A 27905-nucleotide genomic window follows, 5' to 3' on the forward strand; every position below is an offset into this window, starting at 1 on the left:
GAAAAGCTCCCTGGTCTTTGTAGTTGAATCTGTGCTTGAAGTGAAATACTTGACTGAGGGTCCTTACATATGTTGTATGTATGGGGGACAGGGGAAGGGGTAGTTATAGAAAAAATCATGTCAACCCCTATATTATTTCCCACAGAGTGAATCCATGTAACTTATTATATGATTTGTTAAGCCAAATGTTTCTGCTGAACTAATTTAGGCTCACTTGAACAAAGTGGCTGAATACCTATGCCTCTATTATATTTTAGGTATCAAATTTGTATTCATATAAAAATGCATTTTTCTTCCACTTTGAAATTATAGAGTATTTTCAGTAGATTGTTGACCAAAAAAAATCACAATTAAATCCATTTAAATCCCACTTTTGCAGGCACTGTAAATATGTTTAAGATAGTTTGTATGTACTGTTAAAGCTACTCTGAAATGACTGGGTGGTATTCTGAACGCCACTTTACAAGATAAAGCTGTAAAGCGGTATCCTATGTCTCTCTGATCTGAGAGCCACTCGGGCTCCTTTCCACGCCTGCCTTATTCAGTGTCCTAAAACAAATAGCAGTCCATGTTCAATATGGTTGACTGGTAGGGATCTTGTACAACCATTTCTATAGCACAGTATATAGGCTTTGACTTGTATTTACATAGTTGCTCTGCCCCTTTATTGCACATTCAGATGGTAAAATGCTCTTGGTAAGAATATGCTAAATGACTAAGGTTCCATGTAGTTTATACCTTCACTGGTTTTCTGCTAAATGAGAATGGGACTACTGCTCCCTACTCCTCTGGTGCAAGCCACTATGGATCCTGTGCATGCTGTTGACCTTGGTATCTTTCAATATCAACACCTGTATCTTTGGTATGAATCTGGAGCAGGAACCTGCAGTCATTCAGGTAAATGGCACTTCGTCATGACATTATTACAACTACTTCACAGTATCTCATAAACATTAAACAATTTCAAGGAAGGTTCAAGGCTAGACACACAAGACAACTCAACATGTGTGTGGTCAGATTATGACACTGTAACAATATAGTACCAGATTCCCATTATTCTACAACATAGAAAATAGTCAAAATAAAGAAAAACTCTTGAATGAGTAGGTGTGTCCAAACTTTTGACTGGTACTGTATGTAAGCAGGTCAGAACGTAGGTCAAATGTCTCTCTCCACTCTCTCACTGGATAATTGCTTCTCCATGTACACTCGACACGCAAGGTTGCCCTGACTCACCTTTCAGGGAACCCATCTTTGGAGAAGTATCGGTGAATGAGCAACATGAAGCACGTAGCCCTGTCAGCAGGATCAATCTGTAGGCATGACTGAAAAAAAGGAGACCGTCACTGTGAAAGTAAACAACCAACGCAAACCACATTGTTAGGCCCAGGAGTTTTTCCAGACCTTGTGACCCGACATGGAAAATCCTGTTTTTCCTGGTGACGTAGTCAGGAAAAAACTCCTGTCCCACTCCATACACATTTTTGACTATCTCTCTGCAGACTTACTGTCACGTCCTGACCAGTAAAAGGGGTTGTTTGTTATTGTAGTGTGGTCAGGGCGTGGCAGGGAGTGTTTGTTTAGTGTGTTTCGGGGTTTTGGTTTATGTTCTATGTTTTCTATTTCTATGTGGGTATTCTAGTTTTTCTATATCTATGTTCGTTTTGGGAACGACCTCCAATTAGAGGCAGCTGGTTGTTGTTGCTTCTAATTGGAGGCCACATTTAAGTGGGTTTATTTTCTCTTGTGTTTGTGGGTGGTTGTTTCTTTGTATAGTCTGAGCACCTTACGGGACTGTTATCGTTGTTTGTTTTTGTGTAAGTGTTTTGTTTGGTTTTTCTTCAATAAAAGGAAGATGAGCATTCACATACCCGCTGTGTTTTGGTCTACATACAACGACACTTGTGACACTTACATCCACTATTTCAGCAACTAAGGGGTGGAGTTTGTAGTACTTCTTCCTGGGGTCCCTGAGGAGCTGCACCTAGGAGAGGCTGGCCACGGCAAAGATAGGGTTCTGGAAGTACAGGTCCTGCTTATGGCAAGTCAAAGGCCCGATCAAGACAAAACACACAATTGTATGTCAATTTACTGTACATAGTTTTACTCTACACACACTTTAATGACAGTCAATAGGTGAACTGAAAGCAGCCATTACATAACAGATAATAGAAGGGGAGCCATCCTGAGGTCCTCTCATTCCACAAATAGTTGTACAGTACATCAATGATCTATGTAATCCAATTATGACCATCACACCTTTAGGAGTAAAACAACACCACTATAATGAGATAGTAGCTGTACAATCACATAGCTTCCCTTCTGATTAGCACTGATAGACAGTATGTGGCACTGGTTACATCCCCTGCACTCAGCATGGTGGCAGCCATCACAGCCCTATGGAGTGTAATGAATCATTAGGGTGACACACAGAGTGTTGTAAATAGCTCTTTCAGTCTGCTGGGAGGATGAGTTCTGTCCACAGACAGCTGATGGAGGCGAGAAGATGGTCTGTCAGGCCTCTTCACATCCCTACCTACCTGCCACTGTGGCTATTGGCTTCCATCTTCACTGACACTCTGCCATTAGCTCCCTCCAGAGAGCCACTCTCAGCGGAGATAGAGAGGAACACACTGGGGCTGATTAGAGTCGAATAGCCTTAGTATCCCGTTCCACAGAGGTTTAATCAACCACAGATTGAACCTGATAAAAGACTAATATGGAGGGGACCACTTCTCTCTCTCTCACAGTATTAGGCCTGTGTATCTCCACCAAGATAGTTATCCTAATGAAAGCACCGAAGGAAAAAACAACAACAGCAATGTTCTCTCGATGCCCTCTATTTAGCTTGCATTTATGTCCAGGGCCAAAATGTCAAAAGGATCATTGGGCTTTTCCTTGTGTAGGCATGGGTAAAAGACTGAATGCCACAGTTGAGTTCAGCATTGGTTTGTTTGTCGCTGCTGGCCAGGGATTGAATCAAGTTTATTTATAGAGTGAAGCCAATTGTCCCTCTCTGCCCCCTTGATAAGCCACATATGATGTAAATCTGTTAAGCATCATGAGAATAAAAAATTCATCGGGGAGCCAGGAAAAAATGAGGATGCGTCCCAAATAGCACCTTCATCTCTAGTGCACTACATTTGACCAGAATGGGCAAAAGAGAATAGGGTGCCATTTGGGACGCAAACTTATACTGCCTTTTTGTCTCTGCGTGACCTACTTTTCAACAATGGTGAAATCCTAGCAGGCTTGTTGCCCTATTGATATTGGAAAAGCTTTGGGTTATCTGTGCTCCCTTGGAAGAATGGACAACAGTTTGATTAAGCCAGTGTATAGTCAGTTATTTGAAATACATCCACAACATTAGAGGCATCAGATGTTATCAAGTCCACATTTCCAAACATCGATGCCCACACATTTACATTTACATTTTAGTAATTTAGCAGACAATCTTTTTCAGATTAATTTACAGTTAGTGCAATCATCTTAAAACTAGAATCCTTAATGGAAACAATAACAAAGTGGTCACCCCATCTCTGTTTCATTAAAAAGCTGAGGGATGGGCCTGGAGAAATGTAACCACTCTCAAATTCCTAGACAGAGCTATGGGCGCAAGGAGTGACCATCCATTATATTAAATTACAGTTTTAACCATGTTTGGGCTATACAGTGTTTGTTTACATTTACATTGTTTACAAACAATGGAGTAAAACAAGCTTATATTTTGGGTTCCTTTTATAAAAAAATGTTGTTGTACTTTTTATCCCTTCCCCCCCAATTGGTAGTTACAGGCTTGTCCCATCGCTGCAACTCCCGTACGGACGCGGGAGAGACGAAGGTCGAGAGCCATGCGTCCTCTGAAACACGACCCTGCCAAGCCGCACTGCTTTTTTACACACTGCTCGCTTATTCCGGAAGCCAGCCACACCAATGTGTCGGAGGAAACACCGTACAACTGGTGACGGAAGTCAGCGTGCATGCGCCTGGCCCGCCACAAGGAGTCGCTAGAACGCGATGGGACAAGGACATCCCAGCCGACCAAACCCTCCCCCTAACCCGGAACACGCTGGGCCAATTGTGTGCCACCTCATGGGTCTCCCGGTCGTGGTATGGATGTAGCAACTAAGGATTCTAGCTAGGCAAGATAACCACATATTACAGTCATAGTAAGCAATTTTTCCTCAATAAAGCGGCTATCAGAAAAATCAGTACTATTAAGAAAAGTGTGAGTGTTAGTGCAAGAAAAGCAAGGGGGATTTTTTGGTTGTTGGTCCCAGATCTGTTTGTGCTCTTGCCAACTCCATTGCTTTTTAGTCATTGTCAAGCCAGATATGGCATGACAAGGAGTTGATAGGATAGCACAAATAGATCGGCTCTCAAGCTACTACACCCATTGGGCAGTACTTACCCACTTTGCTGACTATCTTGTACACCTGGTCCAGGTCAGAAGTCCCCGTCAGAAAAGCATTGCTGGTAGCCATCTCTTTAATCAAGCAGACAATGGCCCACACATCTACAGGTCTAATAAGGAAGATTCAGAGAATATATCAGGAAAAACACAGACAAAAGAAATGTGATAGACCTGTACCAAAATAACGAGGAACCCGTAGAAGGTATGACATTGTAATTACTGTGGTCTTATTCCATAATACATTCACACAAGATTCAACACTGCTCTGATAGCCGTGGTTGTGCTTGATACGCACTTGCTGTAAGTGCTGTCTGCCACTAAAAGTTCTGGGGCTCTGTACCACCTCGTGGTCCCATAGTCTGTGAGGGGCTCCCCAGTCTGCACCAAGGTCCTGGAAAACCCAAAGTCACAGAGCTTCACCACCCCAGAGATAGACACAAGCACATTCTCTGGTTTGACGTCTCACTGAATGATCTGTTGAGAAATGTTGCTTGTTTCAGGCCAGTGAAGAACTACTGTTTTACTGTCAACAAGTGTCTTTATGTCATCCCAACTTTCGTTTATGCTGTAAAGAGACTAAGATTGTTCAACCCACTTCATAATATCTGATTGACCTCTTGACATTATGTATTTGCACATCCTGTAAACTCACTAGGCTGAGTCTATGACATGAGAATACTTGCATTGCTGAGGTGAAGGTAATCCATGGCTGCTAGAAAATGTACTTTCTGAGGCGCTTGCTGTCCAAACCACGAGGGTGTCTCTCTAGGTCTTCCAGAACTGTTCGGTCAATGTACTCAAAGACAACATACAAGTGCTTCTTGAACCGGAATACTTCTAGCATGTTCACAAGGTTTTCAATTTGAAATTTCTGTGTAAAAATGTATGTTGTAATAGTACTGTACTGTATGTTGTTATCATGGATGTGACATTAATTGGACTGTAGCCAATGAGTGACTTGTACCCAATATTAGAGACAGTCACTGATCAGTATAAGTTCCTCACCCTCAGAAGTTTGATTTCTCTCATGATAATATGTTTCCTAGTTTGGTCCTCTTCCTTGTCTATGAACCTTATGATGGCCACAATGTGACCCATCTCCTTGTGCCGACACTTCATCACTGTTCCATAGCTCCCCTCACCCACAACACCAAGATTCTCATACATATCCATCATCCTTCATTGGGCTGTACATAGAGGCTTGCGAAAGTATTCACCCCCTTAGCATTTTTCCTATTTTAATGCCTTACAGCCTAGAATTAAAATAGATTTTTTAAGGGTTTGTATCATGTGATTTACACAACATACCTACCACGTTGAAGATGCAAAATATTTTTTATTGTGAAACAAGCAAGAAATAAGAAAAAAAACTGAAAACTTGAGCGTGCATAACTATTCACCCCCCAAAGTCAATACTTTGTAGAACCACCTTTTGCAGCAATTACAGCTGCAAGTCTCCTGGGGTATGCCTCTATAAGCTTGGCACATCTAGCCACTGGGATTTTTGCCCATTCTTCAAGGCAAACTGCTCCAGCTCCTTCAAGTTGGATGGGTTCCACTGGTGTACAGCAATCTTTAAATCATACCACAGATTCTCAATTGGATTGAGGTCTGGTCTACAACTAGGCCATTCCAAGACATTTAAATGTTTCTCCTTAAACCACTTGAGTGTTGCTTTAGCAGTAGGCTTAGGGTCATTGTCCTGCTGGCAGGTGAACCTCCGTCCCAGTCTCAAATCTCTTGACGACTGAAACGGGTTTCCCTCAATAATTTCCCTGTATTCTGACCAGTTTCCCAGTCCCTGCTAATGAAAAACATCCCCACCATGCTTCACTGTGGGGATGTTGTTCTCGGGGTGATGAGAGGTGTTGGGTTTGCACGAGACGTAGCATTTTCCTTGATGGCCAAAAAGCTACATTTTTGTCTCATCTGACCAGAGTACCTTCTTCCATATATTTGGGGAGTCTCCCACATGCATTTTGGCGAACACCAAACGTGTTTGCTTATTTGTTTCTTTAAGCAATGGCTTTTTTCTGGCCACTCTTCCATAAAGCCCAGCTCGGTGGAGTGTACGGCTGAAAGTAGTCCTATGGACAGATACTCCAATCTCTGCTATGGAGCTTTGCAGCTCCTTCAGGGTTATCTTTCGTCTCTTTGTTGCCTCTCTGATTAATGCCCTCCTTGCCTGGTCCGTGAGTTTTGGAGGGCGGCCCTATCTTGGCAGATTTGTTGTGTTGACATTTTTTAATAATGAATTTAATGGTGCTCTGTGGGATGTTCAAAGTTTCGGATATGTTTTTATAACCACACTCTGATCTGTACTTCCACACAACTTTGTCCCTGACCTGTTTGCAGAGCTCCTTGGTCTTCATGGTGGCGCTTGTTTGGTGGTGTCCCTTGCTTAGTGGTGTTGCTGACTCTGGGGCCTTTTGGAACATGTGTATATGTACTGAGATCATGTGACAGATAATGTGACACTTAAATAAAGTCCACCTCTGTGTAATCTAACAAATTATGTGACTTCATAAGCTGACAAGGTACAAATCTGTCGTTCTGCCCCTGAACAAGGCAGTTAACCCACTGTTCCTAGGCCGTCATTGAAAATAAGAATTTGTTCTTAACTGACTTGCCTAGTTAAATAAAGGTCAAATAAAAAATAAATAAAACATTGGTTGCACCAGATCTTATTTAGGGGCTTCGTAGCAAAGGGGGTGAATACATATGCACGCACTATTTTTCCGTTTTTATTTTTTAGAATTTCTTTGAAACAAGTAATTTTTTTCATTTCACTTCACCAATTTCGACTATTTTGTGTATGTACATTATATGAAATCCAAATAAAAAGCCATTTCAATTACAGGTTGTAATGCAACAAAATAGGAAAAACGACAAGGGGGATGAATACTTTTGCAAGGCACTGTATGGTGCATACATTAATTTAAAAGCATAAACAGATATAAAGGAAAACATCCAACATCCAGTGTAATACATTCAAATTAAATCACAATTACTTGATTTATAGTGAAAACATATACAGTTGAAGTCGGAAGTTTATATACACTTAGGTTGGAGTCATTAAAACTTGTTTTTCAACCACTCCACAAATTTCTTGTTAACAAACTATAGTTTTGGCAAGTCAGTTAGGACATCTACTTTGTGCATGACACAAGTAATTCTTCCAACAATTGTTCACAGACAGATTATTTCACTTTTAATTCACTGTATCACAATTCCAGTGGGTCAAAAGTTTACATACACTAAGTTGACTGTACCTTTAAACAGCTTGGAAAATTCCAGAAAATTATGTCATGGCTTTAGAAGCTTCTGATAGGCTAATTGACATAATTTGAGTCAATTGGAGGTGTACCTGTGGATGTATTTCAAGGCCTACCTTCAAACTCACTGCCTCTTTGCTTGACATCATGGGAAAATCAAAAGAAATCAGCCAAGACCTCAGAAAATAATTGTAGACCTCCACAAGTCTGGTTCATCCTTGGGAGCAATTTCCAAACGCCTGAAGGTACCACATTCATCTCTACAAACAATAATACGCAAGCATAAACACCATGGGACCACGCAGCCTTCATACCGCTCAGGAAGGAGACGAGTTCTGTCTCCTAGAGATGAATGTACTTTGGTGTGAAAAGTGCAAATCAATCCCAGAACAACAGCAAAGGACCCTGTGAAGATGCTGGAGGAAAAAGGTACAAAAGTATCTTTATCCACAGTAAAACGAGTCCTATATCGACATAACCTGAAAGGCCGCTCAGCAAGGAAGAAGCCACTGCTCCAAACCACCATATAAAAGCCAGACTACGGGTTTGCAACTGCACATGGGGACAAAGATCGTACTTTATGGAGAAATGTCCTCTGGTCTGATGAAACAAAAATAGAACTGTTTGGCCATAATGACCATCATTATGTTTGGAGGAAAAAGGGAGAGGCTTGCAAGCCGAAGAACACCATCCCAACCGTGAAGCACGGGGGTGGCAGCATCATGTTGTGGGGGTGCTTTGCTGCAGGAGGGACTGGTGCACTTCACAAAATAGATGGCATCATCAGGATGGAAAATGATGTGGATATATTGAAGCAACATCTCATTACATCAGTCAGGAAGTTAAAGCTTGGTCGCAAATGGGTCTTCCAAATGGACAATGACCTCGAATACTATAAGTTGTGGCAAAATGGCTTAAGGACAACAAAGTCAAGGTATTGGAGTGGCCATCACAAAGCCCTGACCTCAATCCTATAGAACAATTGTGGGCAGAACTGAAAAAGTGTGTGCGAGCAAGGAGGCCTACAAACCTGACTCAGTTACACCAGCTCTGTCAGATGGAATGGGCCAAAATTCACCCAACCTATTGTGGGAAGCGTGTGCAAGGCTACCCGAAACATTTGACCCAAGTTAAACAATTTAAAGGCAATGCTACCAAATACTAATTGAGTGTATGTAAACTTCTGACCCACTGGTTATGTGAAGAAAGAAATGAAAGCTGAAATAAATAATTCCCTCTTCTATTATTTCACATTCTTAACATAAAGTGTTGATCCTAACCGCCCTTCGACAGGGAATTTTTACTAGGATTAAATGACAGCAATTGTGAAAAACGGAGTTTGAATGTATTTGGCTAAGGTGTATGTAAACTTCCGACTTCAACTGTATAATGTTAATACACATCATGTGGTCAGAATACTTCCTGCTGAGTAGATACAAAGACTGCATTCATTTATTTTTTTTATCCTGACTGCTCTCATAAATTACTCTATTTCATGGTTGGATTAAACGATACCTTAAACTGACAGACCACTTCATGTTTGCAAGGCACTGTTCAGTTTTTCCTCCCAGGAGTATCCACCCCAGAAGAATTCTGACAAACAGGAGGTGAGAAATTATAACGCGGTTACCATAACAACAGGTGCAATTGATCACAATTGAGAGGCGTTGTAGAACATTCCAAATTGATTCAATGGACATTTCATACAGCCGAATGACACTCGATGAATAGTAACCAATTGAATAATCAAGATTGAGCTGACATGTAAACTAATCTTTATGCAAGACCTAGAGGCACCAAAACAACAAATATACGAACAGTTTGAAGATTGATCCACACATAAGGTGCAAGAAAACCAAAAGCTGATTTACCAAGCTAACTCAGTAAGTCAGAAACCAAAGTAATTTCCAGTTTGCCATCCCTGAACCCATTCTTATACGCTTACTATCTATAGTGCCCCTTGACGATAGTATCTTCTGGCCAGTGGAGTTTAGTTTTAAATCCCCTAACACACCTTCTGAACGTTAAAATGCATGGCTTGCACTACGGTTTTGGAAACATAAGGTATATATCATTCCAGTTCGAAATCATTAAAACAACGGAAGTTTAAATTACTACACAAAGGTGTAGGGGTTTTACAGCACTTGTTTACTGAAAACAGAGTGGAATATCTGTTAATTATCTGTCATCGTCTCTTAACACCTGTGTGTAAACGCACGAAGGACGCCATACATGTGTTATCGAATAATACTGCTGGCTGCAACTGTGTTAAAATAGTGTACAGTAAGTGTATATTTAGCATTTGTACTATTATTTTGATGTGATATGAAAGTAAAGGGCCTTATGTTTCTACAACTGAGAACCGATTGAAGTTTACATGGAATATTTGGCTATTTTGGTTTCCAGAGCCAATTTTCCTCTGAACAGAACCTGTAAGGTCCATGGACTATAAGGAGTAACATAGGCTCCTTTGTCCATTATTGGGCTAGACATCCCTGAGACCTGGTGTGACAACTCATGTCTAAAGGTTTGAATACTAACCAAGTTAAGGTGTCGTATAACTTGCATGCACTGTGTTAACATTTTGGGAAAAAAGTGTTAATTTGATAACATTTACACCACGCATCGAGGAAGTGCACCGTTCCAATAATGTCCTTGCGGTTTCCCCCCTGTGGAGGTACATGACGTCACTGTAGTTGTGTCGAGGAGAAAAGCATAGACGAAAGATTTACCCCTTAATAACACCGATTCGATAGATTTTCATGACCAAAGTATACGTTTTTACGCTTTGAATCATGTCTACTCCCGCTAGAAGACGACTTATGAGAGATTTCAAAAGGTAATGCAGCGTTTTAGCTCAACGTTTTTTTTGTATTTAGCTAGCTAACTACAGTAACGCTAGCTTGCTGGAAGCTAGCTAGCCACTTTGCTCTAGTTAGCTAACAGTACCGTTAATTTGAGGCGTGTACAGTGCAGAGTTGGCTGTAGCTAGCTATCATTGAGTCCGTCATTCATTTAATACCTAGCCACGTTGTACTGTCTGGTACCTAGCTAACTAGAGTAAGATGTAACAATGTTGCTTCAGTTAGCCAGCATGCTAGAGCCACACAGATGTGCTACTAGCCAGTTAACTTGTTTTTATTCATCAACATGTCTAACTAGCTAGCTAAATATACATGTCAGCTACTGCATTTATCTAGCTAAGTTAAAGGAGTAGTTACCAATTTTACAACTTTATGTTATATGGTTCCTCACCCTGAAAGTAGTCTTTGGGCCAGGATAAACTGTAGTCCATGATGTCTTTATTTAATAAATGCCGTTACAAACTTCAGTTAACTGTGGCCACCACTAACTTAATACTGAATCCTAGGAGTCGAGTCCAAGCTGAATCTTGACACTCAGAAATGTCAGTCGACACCGGGAGTCGACTCTCCACGTATGTGTCATTGTTGTTAATAACAGTTGGGAAAAATGGCAGAGAACGGCAAGCGACAGCAGCGAAGTCCTGTATTGCAATACTTTGAGAAGGAAATACACACTCTGCGAGGTCGAATTGAGGTACAGGTGCAATGCTTAACCATCTGAAAGGGACACCGTGAGACCCAAGCCGTTGCTGGCAGCATCGCAGGTGAATTGTGAATTCACATGGACTTTTTGCTATCGTTTTAACGGAAAACATAATTTTTTTAAATGGCAGTTTAACCTTTAAGAAAATGGTATAATTTGTCACATCTCTATTCCTACTCTACCTGGCTTCCTCTGCCATCAAATGTCCTTGTGTGTAAAATAAACCAATGGAGCATTTCTTGATAAGTATTGTGGCTTTGGTAAATGGTTAGTTTAATTCAGTCTCACACAACTATTGTTAGACATACATTGTTCATAAGATATTTTATTAGTTAGTCTATTTGTAGTCTACGTCACACAGCAAGTATCTGGTTGGCAACATCAAGATTTCCTTACAGAGAACTGTAAGCTATGAAAACAGAGTCGCACACTCCATATAGCACATCCAAGATGGCATAGCAGTAAGACGTCCTCGTCTTGACCTGTCCCGTGTATGTATGTGTGTATATATACACTGCTCAAAAAAATAAAGGGAACCCTAAAATAACACATCCTAGATCTGAATGAATGAAATAATCTTATTAAATACTTTTTTTCTTTACATAGTTGAATGTGCTGACAACAAAATCACACAAATAATCAATGGAAATCCAATTTATCAACCCATGGAGGTCTGGATTTGGAGTCACACTCAAAATTAAAGTGGAAAACCACACTACAGGCTGATCCAACGTTGATGTAATGTCCTTAAAACAAGTCAAAATGAGGCTCAGTAGTGTGTGTGGCCTCCACGTGCCTGTATGACCTCCCTACAACGCCTGGGCATGCTCCTGATGAGGTGGCGGATGGTCTCCTGAGGGATCTCCTCCCAGACCTGGACTAAAGCATCCGCCAACTCCTGGACAGTCTGTGGTGCAACGTGGCGTTGGTGGATGGAGCGAGACATGATGTCCCAGATGTGCTCAATTGGATTCAGGTCTGGGGCGGGCGGGCCAGTCCATAGCATCAATCCCTTCCTCTTGCAGGAACTGCTGACACACTCCAGCCACATGAGGTCTAGCATTGTCTTGCATTAGGAGGAACCCTGGGCCAACCGCACCAGCATATGGTCTCACAAGGGGTCTGAGGATCTCATCTCGGTACCTAATGGCAGTCAGGCTACCTCTGGCGAGCACATGGAGGGCTGTGCGGCCGCCCCAAAGAAATGCCACCCCACACCATGACTGACCCACCGCCAAACCGGTCATGCTGGAGGATGTTGCAGGCAGCAGAACGTTCTCCACGGCGTCTCCAGACTCTGTCACGTCTGTCACGTGCTCAGTGTGAACCTGCTTTCATCTGTGAAGAGCACAGGGCGCCAGTGGCAAATTTGCCAATCTTGGTGTTCTCTGGCAAATGCCAAACGTCCTGCACGGTGTTGGGCTGTAAGCACAACCCCCACCTGTGGACGTCGGGCCCTCATCCCACCCTCATGGAGTCTGTTTCTGACCGTTTGAGCAGACACATGCACATTTGTTGCCTGCTGGAGGTCATTTTGCAGGGCTCTGGCAGTGCTCCTCCTGCTCCTCCTTGCACAAAGGCGGAGGTAGCGGTCCTGCTGCTGGGTTGTTGCCCTCCTACGGCCTCCTCCACGTCTCCTGATGTACTGGCCTGTCTCCTGGTAGCGTCTCCATGCTCTGGACACTACACTGACAGACACAGCAAACCTTCTTGCCACAGCTCGCATTGATGTGCCATCCTGGATGAGCTGCACTACCTGAGCCACTTGTGTGGGTTGTAGACTCAGTCTCATGCTACCACTACAGTGAAAGCACCGCCAGCATTCAAAAGTGACCAAAACATCAGCCAGGAAGCATAGAAACTGAGAAGTGGTCTGTGGTCACCACCTGCAGAACCACTCCTTTATTGGGGGTGTCTTGCTAATTGCCTAAAATTTCCACCTGTTGTCTATTCCATTTGCACAACAGCATGTGAAATTTATTGTCAATCAGTGTTGCTTCCTAAGTGAACAGTTTGATTTCACAGAAGTGTGATTGACTTGGAGTTACATTGTGTTGTTTAAGTGTTCCCTTTATTTTTTGGAGCTGTGTGTGTGTGTGTGTGTGTGTGTGTGTGTGTGTATATATATACATACACACACACACACATCTTCGCATATCTTTTTAGATATTTTTTTCTAAAAACTCAACTTCAAAACACTCCTACAACCCGCCTCACCAATTTACAAAAAAAAAGTATTATTTACCTCAAATTTGAAATCCACAACAGAAGCTAGCCAGAAGCTAGCTAACGTTAGAATTCATCTAACCACTGTTGGCGGTCATCAGCTATCCCTTAGCTCAAAGCTATCACCAGTTTTGTACAACGTTATTCAGACCAGAGCATACCGGACCTATTTTCTCTCCATATCCACGGATTTCTACCGCAAGCTCGTGACATTTTACACCTGGATCTTGCAGCTAGCTAGCTGCTATCCGAGTGACTATTGGCTAACGTCAGTCCCGGAGCTAACATAAATTATTCCGGAGCTAGCCAGCTGAAGAGTTCCATCAGCCACTCCTGGCTACAATCACCTATCCGGACCCGTTTTACTGCCGATGCGGAGCCCCATCGGGCCTTCATGACTGGACTACCGACGTTATCTGCCCGAGGGAGTTAGCCAACTGGCCCCTCCGTCGCGACGTAACCTGAACACCCATCTGCAGCCAGCTAATCGTTAGCTGTCTTATCGGCTACTATCTGAATAGGTCTATCGGCCAATTTTCTTGGGCCACTATAACTATTTTTGCCAATTGGATTGGTCCCCTCTACCACACGGAACACCACTAATCTACCGACGGAAACGCACGAGGTGGCTAAAAACAGACCGAGGTGGCTAAAAACAGACCATCTTCTGCCAACTTGCTACCCATGGCCCGGCTAGCTGTCTGAATCGCCGTGACCGCAACCGACCTCACTACTCACTGGACCCTTTTGATCACTTGGCTAAGCATGCCTCTCCTTAATGTCAATATGCCTTGTCCATTGCTGTTCTGGTTAGTGTTTATTGGCTTATTTCACTGTAGAGCCTCTAGCCCTGCTCATTATACCTTATCCAACCTTTCAATTCCACCACCCACACATGCGAGGACAATGATGTTTCTAGAGACAATATCTCTCTCATCATCACTCAATGCCTAGGTTTACCTCCACTGTATTCACATCCTACCATACCTTTGTCTGTACATTGTACCTTGAAGCTATTTTATCGCCCCCAGAAACCTGCTCCTTTTACTCTCTGTTCCGGACGTCCTAGACGACAATTCTCATAGCTTTTAGCCGTACCCTTATCCTACTCCTCCTCTGGCGATGTAGAGGTGAATCCAGGCCCTGCAGTGCCTAGCTCCACTCCTATTCCCCAGGCGCTCTCTTTTGATGACTTCTGTAACCGTAATAGCCTTGGTATCATGCATGTTAACCTCTCTGGGCTAGGCGGGACGAATTCGTCCCACCTACGTAACAGCCAGTTGAATCCTGTGGCGCGATTTTCAAAATCTTTGAAATGCTATTACTTCAATTTCTCAAACATATGACTATTTTACAGCTATTTAAAGACAAGACTCTCCTTAATCTAACCACACTGTCCGATTTCAAAAAGGCTTTACAACGAAAGCAAAACATTAGATTATGTCAGGAGAGTGCCCAGCCAGAAATAATCAGACACCCATTTTTCAAGCTAGCATATAATGTCACAAAAACCCAGAAGACAGCTAAATGCAGCACTAACCTTTGATGATCTTCATCAGATGACAACCCTAGGACATTGTTATACAATACATGCATGTTTTGTTCAATCAAGTTCATATTTATATCAAAAAACAGCTTTTTACATTAGCATGTGACGTTCAGAACTAGCATACCCCCCGCAAACTTCCGGCGAATTTACTAAATTACTCACGATAAACGTTCACAAAAAGCATAACAATTATTTTAAGAATTATAGATACAGAACTCCTCTATGCACTCGATATGTCCGATTTTAAAATAGCTTTTTGGTGAAAGCACATTTTGCAATATTCTAAGTACATAGCCCAGGCATCACGGGCTAGCTATTTAGACACCCGACAAGTTTAGCACTCACCAATATCAGGTTTACTATTATAAAAGTTAGATTACCTTTTGTTGTCTTCGTCAGAATGCACTCCCAGGACTGCTACTTTAATAACAAATGTTGGTTTGGTCCAAAATAATCCATCGTTATATCCGAATAGCGGCGTTTTGTTCGTGCGTCCCAGACACTATCTGAAATGGTAAATCAGGGTCGTGCGCATGGCGCAATTCGTGACAAAAAACATCTAAATATTCCATTACCGTACTTCGAAGCATGTCAACCGCTGTTTAAAATCAAATTTTCTCGTAAAAAAGCGATTATATTCCGACTGGGAATCTCCTTTTAGCTAAACAGAGGAAAGTAAACAAAGCTTTCGGTCGACGCGGGCACGAGCCTGAGTCTCACAGTACTGTAACCAGCCACTACCCAAACGCGCTACTTTTTTTCAGCCAGAGCCTGCAAAGCTACGATTCAGCTTTTTATCGCCTTCTGAGACCCTATGGCAGCCGTAGGAAGTGTCACGGGACAGCTAAGATCCTCACTCTTCAATAAACAGAGACAAGAAGAACGACACCTTGTCAGACAGGCCACTTACTGCATGAAACCTTGTCAGGTTTTTGCCTGCCAAATGAGTTCTGTTATACTCACAGACACCATTCAAACAGTTTTAGAAACTTTAGGGTGTTTTCTATCCATATGTAATAAGTATATGCATATTCTAGTTACTGGGTAGGAGTGGTAACCAGATTAAATCGGGTACGTTTTTTATCCGGCGGTGTAAATACTGCCCCCTAGCCCTAACAGGTTAACATTAGAAGCCTCCTCCCTAAGCTTGTTTTATTCACTGCTTTAGCACACTCTGCCAACCTGGATGTCCTAGCCGTGTCTGAATCCTGGCTTAGGAAGACCACCAAAAACTCTGAAATCTCCATCCCTAACTACAACATTTTCAGACAAGATAGAACGGCCAAAGGGGGCAGTGTTGCAATCTACTGCAGAGAGAGCCTGCAGAGTTCTGTCCTACTATCCAGGTCTGTACCCAAACTATTTGAACTTCTACTTTTAAAAATCCACCTCTCTAAAAACAAGTCTCTCACCGTTGCCGCCTGCTATAGACCACCCTCTGCCCCCAGCTGTGCTCTGGACACCATATGTGAACTGATTGCCCCCCATCTTTTTCAAGCAGAAATTTACTTCCTGCAACACAAATTCAAAAACGTTCTGGGACACTGTAAAGTCCTTGGAGAATAAGAGCACCTCCTCCCAGCTGCCCACTGCACTGAGGATAGGAAACTCTGTCACCACCGATAAACCCACTATAATTGAGAATTTCAATAAGCATTTTTCTACGGCTGGCCATGCTTTCCACCTGGCTACCCCTACCCTGGCTACCCCAACAGCACTGCACCCCCCACAGCAACTCGTCCAAGCCTTCCCCATTTCTCCTTCTCCCAAATCCAGTCAGCTGATGTTCTGAAAGAGCTGCAAAATCTGGACCCCTACAAATCAGCTGGGCTAGACAATCTGGACCCTTTCTAAAATTATCTGCCGAAATTATTGCAACCCCTATTACTAGCCTGTTCAACCTCTCTTTCGTGTCGTCTGAGATTCCCAAAGATTGGAAAGCAGCTGCGGTCATCCCCCTCTTCAAAGGGGGGGACACTCTTGACCCAAACTGCTACAGACCTGACCTATATCTATCCTACCTTGCCTTTCTAAAGTCTTTCGAAAGCCAAGTCAACAGATTACCGACCATTTCGAATCCCACCGCACCTTCTCCGCTATGCAATCTGGTTTCAGAGCTGGTCATGGGTGCACCTCAGCCACGCTCAAGGTCCTAAACGATATCTTAACCGCCATCGATAAGAAACAATACTGTGCAGCCGTATTCATTGACCTGGCCAAGGCTTTTGACTCTGTCAATCACCACATCCTCATCGACAGACTCAATAGCCTTGGTTTCTCAAATGATCGCCTCGCCTGGTTCACCAACTACTTCTCTGATAGAGTTCAGTGTGTCAAATCGGAGGGCCTGTTGTCCGGGCCTCTAGCAGTCTCTATGGGGGTGCCACAGGGTTCAATTCTCGGGCCGACTTTCTTCTATATATACATCAATGATGTCGCTCTTGCTGCTGGTGATTCTCTGATCCATCTCTATGCAGATGAAACCATTCTGTATACTTCTGGCCCTTCTTTGGACACGGTGTTAACCTGTTTGGGCTAGGGGGCAGTATTGAGAATTTTGGAAGAAATATGTGCCCATTTTTAACTGCCTCCTACACCAACTCAGAAGCTAGAATATGCATATTATTGTTCAGGTTTGGATAGAAAACACCCTAAAGTTTCTAAAACTGTTTGAATGGTGTCTGTGAGTATAACAGAACTCCTATGGCAGGCAAAAACCTGACAAGGTTTCATGCAGGAAGTGGCCTGTCTGACAAGGAGTCGTGCGTCTTGCATCTGTTTATTGAAGAGTAAGGATCTTAGCTGTAACGTGACAATTCCCAGGGCTCCAATAGGCTCTCAGAACCCGGGAAAAACCTGAACGATGACGAGGCAGCCTCTGGCTGAAACAGATTATCGCCTTATCCAAGTGGCCGATCAGAGGACCATTGAATGAGGCGCGTGCACGATTCGCCCCCGTGGAGAAATTTCATTCGGCTGTTTAGCTTATTGCAGATTCCCGGTCGGAATATTATCGCTTTTCTACGAGATAAATGGCATAAAAATTGGTTTTAAACAGCGGTTGACATGCTTCGAAGAACGGTAATGGAATATTTTGACATTTTTTGTCACGCCATGCGCGCGACCGTTATTTACCATTCGTATAGTGTCTAGAACGCACGAACAAAACAAAGGATATTTGGATATAACGTTTGATTATTTGGGACCAAACCTACATTTGTTATTGAAGTAGAAGTCCTGGGAGTGCATTCTGACGAAGAACAGGAAAGGTAAGAACATTTTTCTTATAGGAAATAGGATTTTGGTGAAGGCTAAGCTTGCCGGGTGTCTAAATAGCTAGCCGTGATGGCTGGGCTATGTACTTAGAATATTGCAAAATGTGCTTCATCCGAAAAGCTATTTTAAAATCGGACATATCGAGTGCATAGAGGAGTAATGTATCTATAATTCTTAAAATAATTGTTATGCTTTTTGTGAACGTTTATCATGAGTAATTTAGCAAACTGTTAGTAAATTCCCCGGAAGTTTGCGGGGGGTATGCTTTTTCTGAACGTCACGTGCTAATGTAAAAAGCTGTTTTTTGATATAAATATGAACTTGATTGAACAGACATGCATGTATTGTATAACATAATGTCCTAGGTGTGTCATCTGATGAAGATCATAAAAGGTTAGTGCTGCATTTAGCTGTGGTTTGGGTTTTTGTGACATTATATGCTAGCTTGAAAAATGGGTGTCTGATTATTTCTGGCTGGGCACTCTCCTGACATAATCTAATGTTTTGCTTTCGTTGTAAAGCCTTTTTGAAATCGGACAGTGTGGTTAGATTAAGGAGAGTCTTGTCTTTAAATAGCTGTAAAATAGTCATATGTTTGAGAAATTGAAGTAATAGTATTTCAAACGATTCAAAAATCGCGCCACTGAATTCAGGTGGCTGTTACGTAGGTGGGACGAATTCGTCCCGCCTTGCCCATAGAGGTTAACTACCCGCCAGATGAGCTTCAATGTCATACAACTCTCCTTCCGTGGCCTCCAACTGCTCTTAAATACAAGTCAAACTAAATGCATGCTCTTCAACCGATCGCTGCCTGCACCTGCCCGCCCGTCCAGCATCACTACTCTGGACAGTTCTGACTTAGAATATGTGGACAACTACAAATACCTAGGTGTCTGGTTAGACTGTAAACTCTCCTTCCAGACTCACATCAAACATCTCCAATCCAAAGTTAAATCTAGAATTGGCTTCCTGTTTCGCAACAAAGCATCGTTCTGCCAAACATACCCTCGTAAAACTGACCATCCTACTGATCCTCGACTTCGGCGACGTCATCTACAAAATAGCCTCCAATACCCTACTCAATAAATTGGATGCAGTCTATCACAGTCCCATCCGTTTTGTCACCAAAGCCCCATATACTACCCACCACCTCGACCTGTACGCTCTCGTTGGCTGGCCCTCGCTTCATACTCGTTGCCAAACCCACTGGCTCCAGGTCGTCTACAAGACCCTGCTAGGTAAAGTTATCTCAGCTCGCTGGTCACCATAGTAGCACCCACCTGTAGCACGCGCTCCAGCAGGTTTATCTCTATGGTCACCCCCAAAGCCAATTCCTCCTTCGGCCGCCTCTCCTTCCAGTTCTCTGCTGCCAATGACTGGAACGAACTACAAAAATCTCTAAAACTGGAAACACTTATCTCCCTCACTAGCTGTAAGCACCAGCTGTCAGAGCAGCTCACAGATTACTGCACCTGTACATAGCCCATCTATAATTCAGCCCGAACAACTACCACTTCCCCTACTGTATTTATTTATTTTGCTCCTTTGCACCCCATTATTTATATTTCTACTTTGCACTTTCTTCCACTGCAAATCTACTATTCCAGTGTTTTACTTGCTATATTGTATTTACTTTGCCACCATGGCCTTTTTTGCCTTTACCTCCCTTATCTCACCTCATTTGCTCACTTTGTATATAGACTTATTTTTCTACTATATTATTGACTGGAGGCTTGTTTTACTCCATGTGTAGCTCTGTGTTGTTGTATGTGTCAAACTGCTTTGCTTTATCTTCGCCAGGTCGCAATTGTAAATGAGAACTTGTTCTCAACTTGCCTACCTGGTTAAATAAAGGTGTAATAAAATAAATAAAATTAATATAACCTTCCAGTCATTTATTGGTTAAAAAACCACCAACGTTTCGGCATCACTGTGACTTCTTCAGGGTAATGTCATGAATGCTTGAACCAGGTTATGTAGACAAACAGTGCAATTAGTAGATTGTTTGTTTGTCTACATAACCTGGTTCAAGCATTCATGACATTACCCTGAAGAAGGCACAGTGATGCCGAAATGTTGGTGGTTTTTACCACACAATTACTTGGAGGTTATACAAATGGAGTGTGCGACTCTTTGTTTTTATAGCTTACAGTTTATTCGCAGTTAGTCAGAACCTCTACGCTAAATAATGTTCTCTGGGTGTGCGCTAGCTCATGCTTTTTATTGGACTTGCAGGGAACAGTGACATGATTCAAATGGGACTCACAATTGGTAACAGCACCATGTAGTAGCCTTTCCGTTGACACGGAGATTACAGTAAATGGGGTCACTGGTGTTCTCTGTAGAGACTTGTAGTTGGATCTACAAAAACAGTCTCACCTGGTGCGTGAAGGTAAGCTGTTAAAGTTATTTATTTTTTTTATTGCGGTGAGCTTTGGAATGGTACTGCTGGATTTCGAGTTACCAGAGAACACTGGGGTTTGGTGATAATAATCGGCAAGGAGGACCGATATTTAAGGTTGTAATAATGGCATTATGGTTTGGGGTGTTTTGAATTTTGAAGCCCACAATGGACTCTGGATTCTAGAGTTATTGTCATGCATGGCTGTTGTTTTGCAAACAAGCAATAACACTCCTTTATTTTAATAGGATGCACACTTGTCGTCTTGTTTGCTCCAAAATATTTTCAATGTTTAGCAAACCAGTCGTCAGGCCAGGTTTTAGGTTTCCTTCTATTGTTTCCTCTCGGTTTTTCTGTCCTTAGACTTCAAGAAGACCCCCCAACTGGCGTGAGTGGTGCTCCATCAGAGAATAACATCATGATGTGGAATGCTGTTATTTTTGGGTGAGTGTTCTAAAGCCACCCTTCTTATTGTGCCAGTGTGATCATCCTGGCGTGGGCATCAGGACCATACGGATTAGGTGGATATGGGCAAAGTGGGCTGTGGTTTTAGGCTACAGTCAGAGTGGGAGGACGAGGTGTGTGTTGGCTGGCGTTAGTTTAGATGGTGACATGTAATTGTTGAACTGTGGAGGCTAGTTGCCACATACAAATACTCATTTCCAATTAACAAAATAAATGTATCTGAAACCTGGAATGTATTGCATAGTCATAGTCATTATTTGTATTTACTAGGATCCTAGGGGTCCAAACAGGATTAAAACAACCATCACAACGTAATAGCCACATCATACATTAGTTAAACTTCTTTGTGATGCAATGTGCTATTTAATAGTCTGTATCAAAATTCTATTTGTTATAAGGAGTGTGTAAAGGGCATTTCCTAGTGAACAAAAGTGAGAGCAGGCGTTGATCATATCAATCAAAATAATTTCAATTTATTACAATAATTCAGGGAGACCATCTCCAGAGCGGAAGCTAAGACAATTTTCTAATTTTCCATCTTTTAAGGGATACTTTGGGATTTTGGCAATGAGGCCCTTAAATCTGACTCTGGGGAAGTAGATAAACTCGCGGATACCGTTTTTTTTTTTTTGTCTCTGCGTGCAGTTTGAAGGAAACCCTTATAATTCTAATATCACAGCACCAATGTTCTCTAAACAACAGCCGGGTGGTCAAAAAAAAAAATACATATCTGCCTTTTTTTTTTGAGTGCTCCAACTCCTTTTAACCTCATTAGTCCTTTTGGAAGTTTTTTTTTCTCAATTTTTTTATTTATTATTATACCCCCTTTTTTCTCCCCAATTTTTCGTGGTATCCAATTGGTAGTAGTTACAGTTTTGTCTCATTGCTGCAACTCCCATACGGACTCGGGAGAGGCAAAGGTCAAGAGCCATGCGTCCTTCGAAACGCAACCCAACCTAGCCGCACTGCTTCTTGACACAATGCACATCCAACCCGGAAGCCAGCCGCACCAATGTGTCGGAGGAAACACTGTACACCGGGCGACCTGGTCAGCGTGCACTGCGCCCGGCCCGCCACAGTAGTCGTGAGTGCGGGATGAGACAAGGATATCCCTGCCGGCCAAACCCACCCTAACCCGGATGACGCTGGGCCAATTGTGCGTAGCCCCATGGGCCTCCCGGTTGCGGCCGGCTGCGACAGAGCCTGGGCTTGAACCCAGAATCTCTGGTGGCACAGCTAGCACTGCGATGCAGTGCCTTAGACCACTGCACCACCCGGGAGGCCGGTAAGCCATTCTCAACAGCCAGAGAGGCTTGTTCAAAGTCACAACAAAAGACAGACTTTTTGCCAGCTCCTACAGAATCACAATGTTCATACGGTCATCAATATCAGTGTGCCTCCAGTCTGACGTCAATCACTATCAACAAATATGAGTTTAATACATAAGATACAGCATCAAGTATGAGTTTAATAAACAAGCAAAGCGTCAATACAGGATTAAGATTGAATCCTACTACACTGGCTCTGACGCTCGTCGGATGTGGCAGGGCTTGAGAACTATTACGGACTACAAAGAGAAACCCAGACGCGAGCTGCCCAGTGACGCGAGCCTACCAGACAAGCTAGCAACACTGAAGCATGCACGGGAGCACCAGCTGTTCTGGATGACTGTGATAACGCTCTCGGTAGCTGATGTGAACAAAACCTTTAAACAGGTCAACATTCACAAAGCCGCTGGGCCAGACGGATTACCAGGACGTGTACTCAAAGCATGCGCGGACCAACTGTCAAGTGTCTTCACGGACATTTTCAAACTCTCCCTTGCCGAGTTTGTAATACCTACATGTTTCAGGCAGACCACCATAGTCCCTGTGCCAAAGGAAGAGAAGGTAACCTGCCTAAATGATTACCGCCCTGTGGCACTCACGACGGTAACCATGAAGTGCTTTGAAAGGCTGGTCATGGAAACCCTAGACCCAGTCCAATTTGCATTCCACCCCAACAGATCCACAGATGACGCAATCTTAATCGCACTCCACACTGCCCTTTCTCACCTGGACAAAAGGAACACCTATGTGAGAAAGCTGTTCATTGACTACAGCTCAGCGTTCAACACCATAGTGCCCACGAAGCTAAGGACCCTGGGACTAAACACCTCCCTCTGCAACTGGATCCTGGACTTCCTGACGGGCCGCTCCCAGGTGGTAAGAGTAGGCAACAACACGTCTGCCATGCTGATCCTTAACACGGGGGGCCCCTCAGGGGTGTGTACTTAGTCCCCTCCTGTATGCCCTGTTCACTCACAACTGCATGGCCAAACATGACTCCCAACACCATTTGCAGATGACACAACAGTGGTAGGCCTGATCACCGACAACGATGAGATGGCCTATAGGGAGGAGGTCAGAGAACTGGCAGTGTGGTACCAGGACAACAACCTCTCCCTCAATGTGAGCAAGACTAAGAAGCTGATCGTGGACTACAGGAAAAGGCGGGCCGAACAGGCCCCCATTAACATCGACGGGGCTGTAGTGGAGCGAGTTGAGAGATTCAAGTAGAGGTCAACCGATTAATCGGCCGATTTCAAGTTTTCATAACAACCGGTTATCTGCATTTTTGGACGCTGATTATGGCCGATTACATTGCAATCCACGGAGACTGCGTGTCAGGCTGACCACCTGTTATGCGAGTGCAGCAAGGAGCTAAGGTAAACTGCATTAAACTGATCTTATTAAAAACAATCAATCTTAACAATCTCTAGTTAACTACACATGGTTGATGATATTACTAGTTTAACTAGCTTGTCCTGCGTTGCATATAATCAATGTGGTGGCAGTTAATTTATCATCGAATCACAGCCTACTTCGCCAAACGAGTGATACTTTAACAAAAGCGCATTCGTGAAAAAAACAATCGTTGCACCAATGAACATAACCATAAACATCAATGCCTTTCTTAAAATCAATACACAAATATATTTTTTAAAACCTGCATATTTAGTTAAAAGAAATTCATATTAACTAGGGAAATTGTCGCTTCTCTTGTGTTGAGTGCAAGCAGAGTCAGGGTATATGCAACAGTTTGGGCCGCCAGGCTCGTTGTGAACTGTGTGAAGACCATTTCTTCCTAACATAGACCGTAATTAATTTGCCAGAATTTTACATAATTATGACATAACATTGAAGGTTGTGCAATGTAACAGACATTTTTTGACTTAGGGTTGCCACCCATTCGATAAAATACTTAACGGTTCCTTATTTCACTGAAATAGTAAACGTTTTGTTTTCGAAATGATTGTTTCTGGATTTGACCATATTAATGACATAAGGCTCGTATTTCCGTTTGTTTATTATAATTTAAGTCTAGGATTTGATAGAGCAGTCTGACTGAGCGGTGGTAGGCAGCAGCAGGCTCGTAAGCATTTATTCAAACAGCACTTTCCTGCATTATCCAGCAGCTCTTCGCAATGCTTGAAACACAGCGCTGTTTATGACTTCAAGCCTATCAACTCCCGAGATTAGGCTGGCAATACTAAAGTCCCAAAAAGAACATTCAATAGTCAAAGGTATATTAAATACAAATGGTATAGAGAGAAATAGTCCTATAATAACTACAACCTAAAACTTCTAAGCTGGGAATATTGAAGACTCGTTAAAAGGAACGACCAGCTTTCATATGTTCTCATATTCTGAGCAAGGAACTTAAACGTTATCTTTTTTACATGGCACATACTGCACTTTTGCTTTTTTTCCAACACTGTTTTTGCATTATTTAAACCAAATTGAACATGTTTCATTATTTATGTATTATATTAACACTTATTTTAACTTAATTAGAGATTAACATACTTTGGTGTGAAAAGTGCAAGTCAATCCCAGAACAACAGCAAAGGACCTTGTGAAGATGCTGGAGGAAACAGGTACAAAAGTATCTATATCCACAGTAAAACGAGTCCTATATCGACATAACCTGAAAAGCCGCTCAGCAAGGAAGAAGCCACTGCTCCAAAACCACCATAAAAAAGCCAGACTACGGTTTGCAACTGCACACGGGGACAAAGATTGTACTTTTTGTAGAAATGTCCTCTGGTCTGATGAAACAAAAATAGAACTGTTTGGCCATAATGACCATCATTATATTTGGGGGGAAATGGGGGAGCCAAAGAACTGTGAAGCACGGGGGTGGCAGCATCATGTTGTGGGGGTGCTTTGCTGCAGGAGGGACTGGTGCAGTTCACAAAATAGATGGCATCATGAGGATGGAAAATGATGTGGATATATTGAAGCAACATCTCATTGCATCAGTCAGGAAGTTAAAGCTTGGTCGCAAATGGGTCTTCCAAATGGACAATGACCTCGAATACTATAAGTTGTGGCAAAATGGCTTAAAGACAACAAAGTCAAGGTATTGGAGTGGCCATCACAAAGCCCTGACCTCAATCCCATAGAATATTTGTGGGCAGAACTGAAAAAGCGTGTGCGAGCAAGGAGGCCTACAAACCTGACTCAGTTACACCAGCTCTGTCAGATGGAATGGGCCAAAATTCACCCAACCTATTGTGGGAAGCTTGTGGAAGGCTACCCAAAACGTTTGACCCAAGTTAAACAATTTAAAGGCAATGCTACCAAATACTAATTGAGCATATGTAAACTTCTGACCCACTGGGAATGTGATGAAAGAAATAAAAGCTGAAATAAATCATTCTATTATTCTGACATTTCACATAATTAAAATAAAGTTGATCCTAACTGACCTAAAACAGGGAATTTTTACTAGGATTAAATGTCAGGAATTGTGAAAAACTGATTTGAAATGTATTTGGCTAAGGTGTATGTAAACTTCCGACTTCAACTGTATATAATAGGCGGTGTCAGAGGAAAGCCCATAAAATTGTCAGAGACTCCAGTCACCCAAGTTATAGACTTTTCTCTGCTACCGCACGGCAAGCGGTACAGGAGCACTAAGTCTAGGACCAAAAGGCTCCTCAACAGCTTCTACACCCAAGCCATAAGACTGCTGAACAATTCATAATCCCCACCGGACAATTTACATTTGTACACTGCTGCTACTCGCTGTTTGTTTGTGACCATCAACCCTTGACACACATGTTTCACAAATAGAACACTTGAAATCATATGTGTTACATAAAGGGGAAACATATAAATATGCTAAGAATTGTGTTAATTACTCTTAACTGAAATAAATAAAGTTAATTTTAAATATAAGGAGTGGTATTGTGGCAATATGTTTGTTTTGTTAGTCGGGGTCTAATTCCTAGATATGAGCTTGTTACAGTACAAGTAATTGTTCCTCTCTTTATTTGCAGGCCTGTGGGTACACCATTTGAGGATGGTAAGAGAAAAAAAGTCTAATTCAGTTTGAGTTAGCTTACAGTAATGTAAATCATCAGTTTATCATAACACCACTGTAACCCATTAACTGGTTGAAAACAATGAACTTGGCTTTCATACTTTTTCCAGTCATGCTAGCCAAGAGCAAAGACAGTCTTGGTATTCTAAAGTGTGATCAATTTGAACAGGTGCATGACTGCTGCCTTTAATTATGCTGTGTGGAATCTGGAGAAAGTGCTGAGTCAGCCTTCATATTCAGGCTTATATTAGTCATGTGACAGACTGTTAGCTGTGGGGTGGACCACTTTTCTTTCTCCCTCCATTAAAGGATTAGTTTGATTAATGAGGAACGGATGTTTCTTTTTAGTAACACTAATTGTCTCTCTCTCTCTCTCTCTGCAGGAACTTTTAAGCTTGTGATAGAATTTTCAGAAGAGTACCCTAACAAGCCACCCACGGTTCGATTTATCTCCAAAATGTTTCACCCAAATGGTAAGAGAGTCCCTATGGACACATTCGAGATGTCCTAAATACTTAGGTCACGTTATTGATGGGAAAGTAAACTTGGTATGAACTTTTCAGCGTTTAGCTCTTCCAGCAAGTAAGCTATTCTGTTTCATGTGATTGTGTATACATCTTTCTTTGAAATTAAAACAATCCTTTTGATCTTGCAGTCTATGCAGATGGAAGTATATGTTTAGACATCCTTCAGAATCGTTGGAGCCCCACGTATGATGTGTCTTCCATTTTGACGTCTATCCAGGTAGGTTTGTAATCCTTCTCTCCTCCATCAGTCTGACATCATGAGACTACTTTGTCTGTGTGCATTTTACAAATGTAACACAGGTTCTTTATGTAGTGTACTTAATTTCTGTTTTGCAGTATGTTCTGTATAACTTTTGTTGTAATGTAGAATTGTCGTGTTATTTCTGCTCCTGGATATACTGTACATAAGACTCTGACACCTCACTAAAAGTGTAGGGTCGAAGAACTGCACACGTTCATACTGGTACATTCGATCACAATTTCTTTTTTTTTGTGTTCAAAGTCCCTGTTGGATGAGCCGAATCCTAACAGTCCAGCCAACAGCCAGGCTGCACAGCTTTATCAAGAAAACAAGCGGGAGTACGAGAAGAGAGTTTCTGCCATCGTGGAGCAGAGCTGGGTAGACTCCTAACATCTCCCCCACCCCCTCATCACTCCTATCAAATGCTTCAATCTGTCATTTACCTCATCAGAAAATAAGTCGACATCAGAAGAACTTAAGTGCCACCAGAAAGAGAAAGTAGGGACTTTTACTTGCTTGCCAACACATTTGAAGAAAATCAATCTGATACTTGATGTTCTTGTTACAATTTTTTTTTTTTTTTATTGCATGATG

At 42.4% G+C, this 27905-nt stretch overlaps 1 protein-coding gene and 1 long non-coding RNA gene across 4 annotated transcripts in view; one reads left to right on the forward strand and one right to left on the reverse strand.

Moving 5' to 3' along the window:
• LOC106567529 (uncharacterized) overlaps positions 1–11141 on the reverse strand; it is a 15972-nt gene extending 4831 nt beyond the window's left edge. Inside the window, exons 1-4 of one of the 2 annotated variants that reach the window (XR_006758602.1) lie at positions 10945–11141; positions 4412–4524; positions 1916–2032; positions 1237–1325 (exon numbers count right to left, since the gene is read on the reverse strand). This is a non-coding gene — a long non-coding RNA (uncharacterized lncRNA). Of the gene's footprint in view, positions 1326–1915; positions 2033–4411; positions 4525–10944 lie in introns of both variants that reach the window. The other variant, XR_001320090.2, reaches the window with a different exon arrangement.
• On the forward strand, positions 10329–27844 carry LOC106567528 (ubiquitin-conjugating enzyme E2 B). Of its 2 annotated transcripts, none has more exons than XM_014136885.2 (6): positions 10329–10528; positions 21072–21152; positions 26500–26525; positions 26927–27016; positions 27199–27287; positions 27573–27844. In XM_014136885.2, the coding sequence occupies exons 1-6, from the start codon at positions 10485–10487 to the stop codon at positions 27699–27701; spliced, it is 459 nt and encodes a 152-aa protein (XP_013992360.1). In that variant the 5' UTR covers positions 10329–10484; the 3' UTR covers positions 27702–27844. The 2 variants fall into 2 exon arrangements, with proteins under 2 accessions (XP_013992360.1, XP_013992361.1); XM_014136886.2 differs by lacking the exon at positions 10329–10528 and adding an exon at positions 11160–11317.
• Positions 27845–27905: the final 61 nt, after the last annotated feature.

Source organism: Salmo salar, chromosome ssa13, assembly GCF_905237065.1.
Source record: "Salmo salar chromosome ssa13, Ssal_v3.1, whole genome shotgun sequence".
Classification (NCBI taxonomy): domain Eukaryota; kingdom Metazoa; phylum Chordata; class Actinopteri; order Salmoniformes; family Salmonidae; genus Salmo; species Salmo salar.

Coding starts and splice junctions, on each gene's coding strand:
- LOC106567528 (XM_014136885.2), top strand. CDS start 10,485: ATGTCTACTCCCGCTAGAAGACGACTTATGAGAGATTTCAAAAG. Junction 21,153..26,499: donor TGGAATGCTGTTATTTTTGG/GTGAGTGTTCTA, acceptor CTTTATTTGCAG/GCCTGTGGGTACACCATTTG. Junction 27,017..27,198: donor CAAAATGTTTCACCCAAATG/GTAAGAGAGTCC, acceptor TTGATCTTGCAG/TCTATGCAGATGGAAGTATA.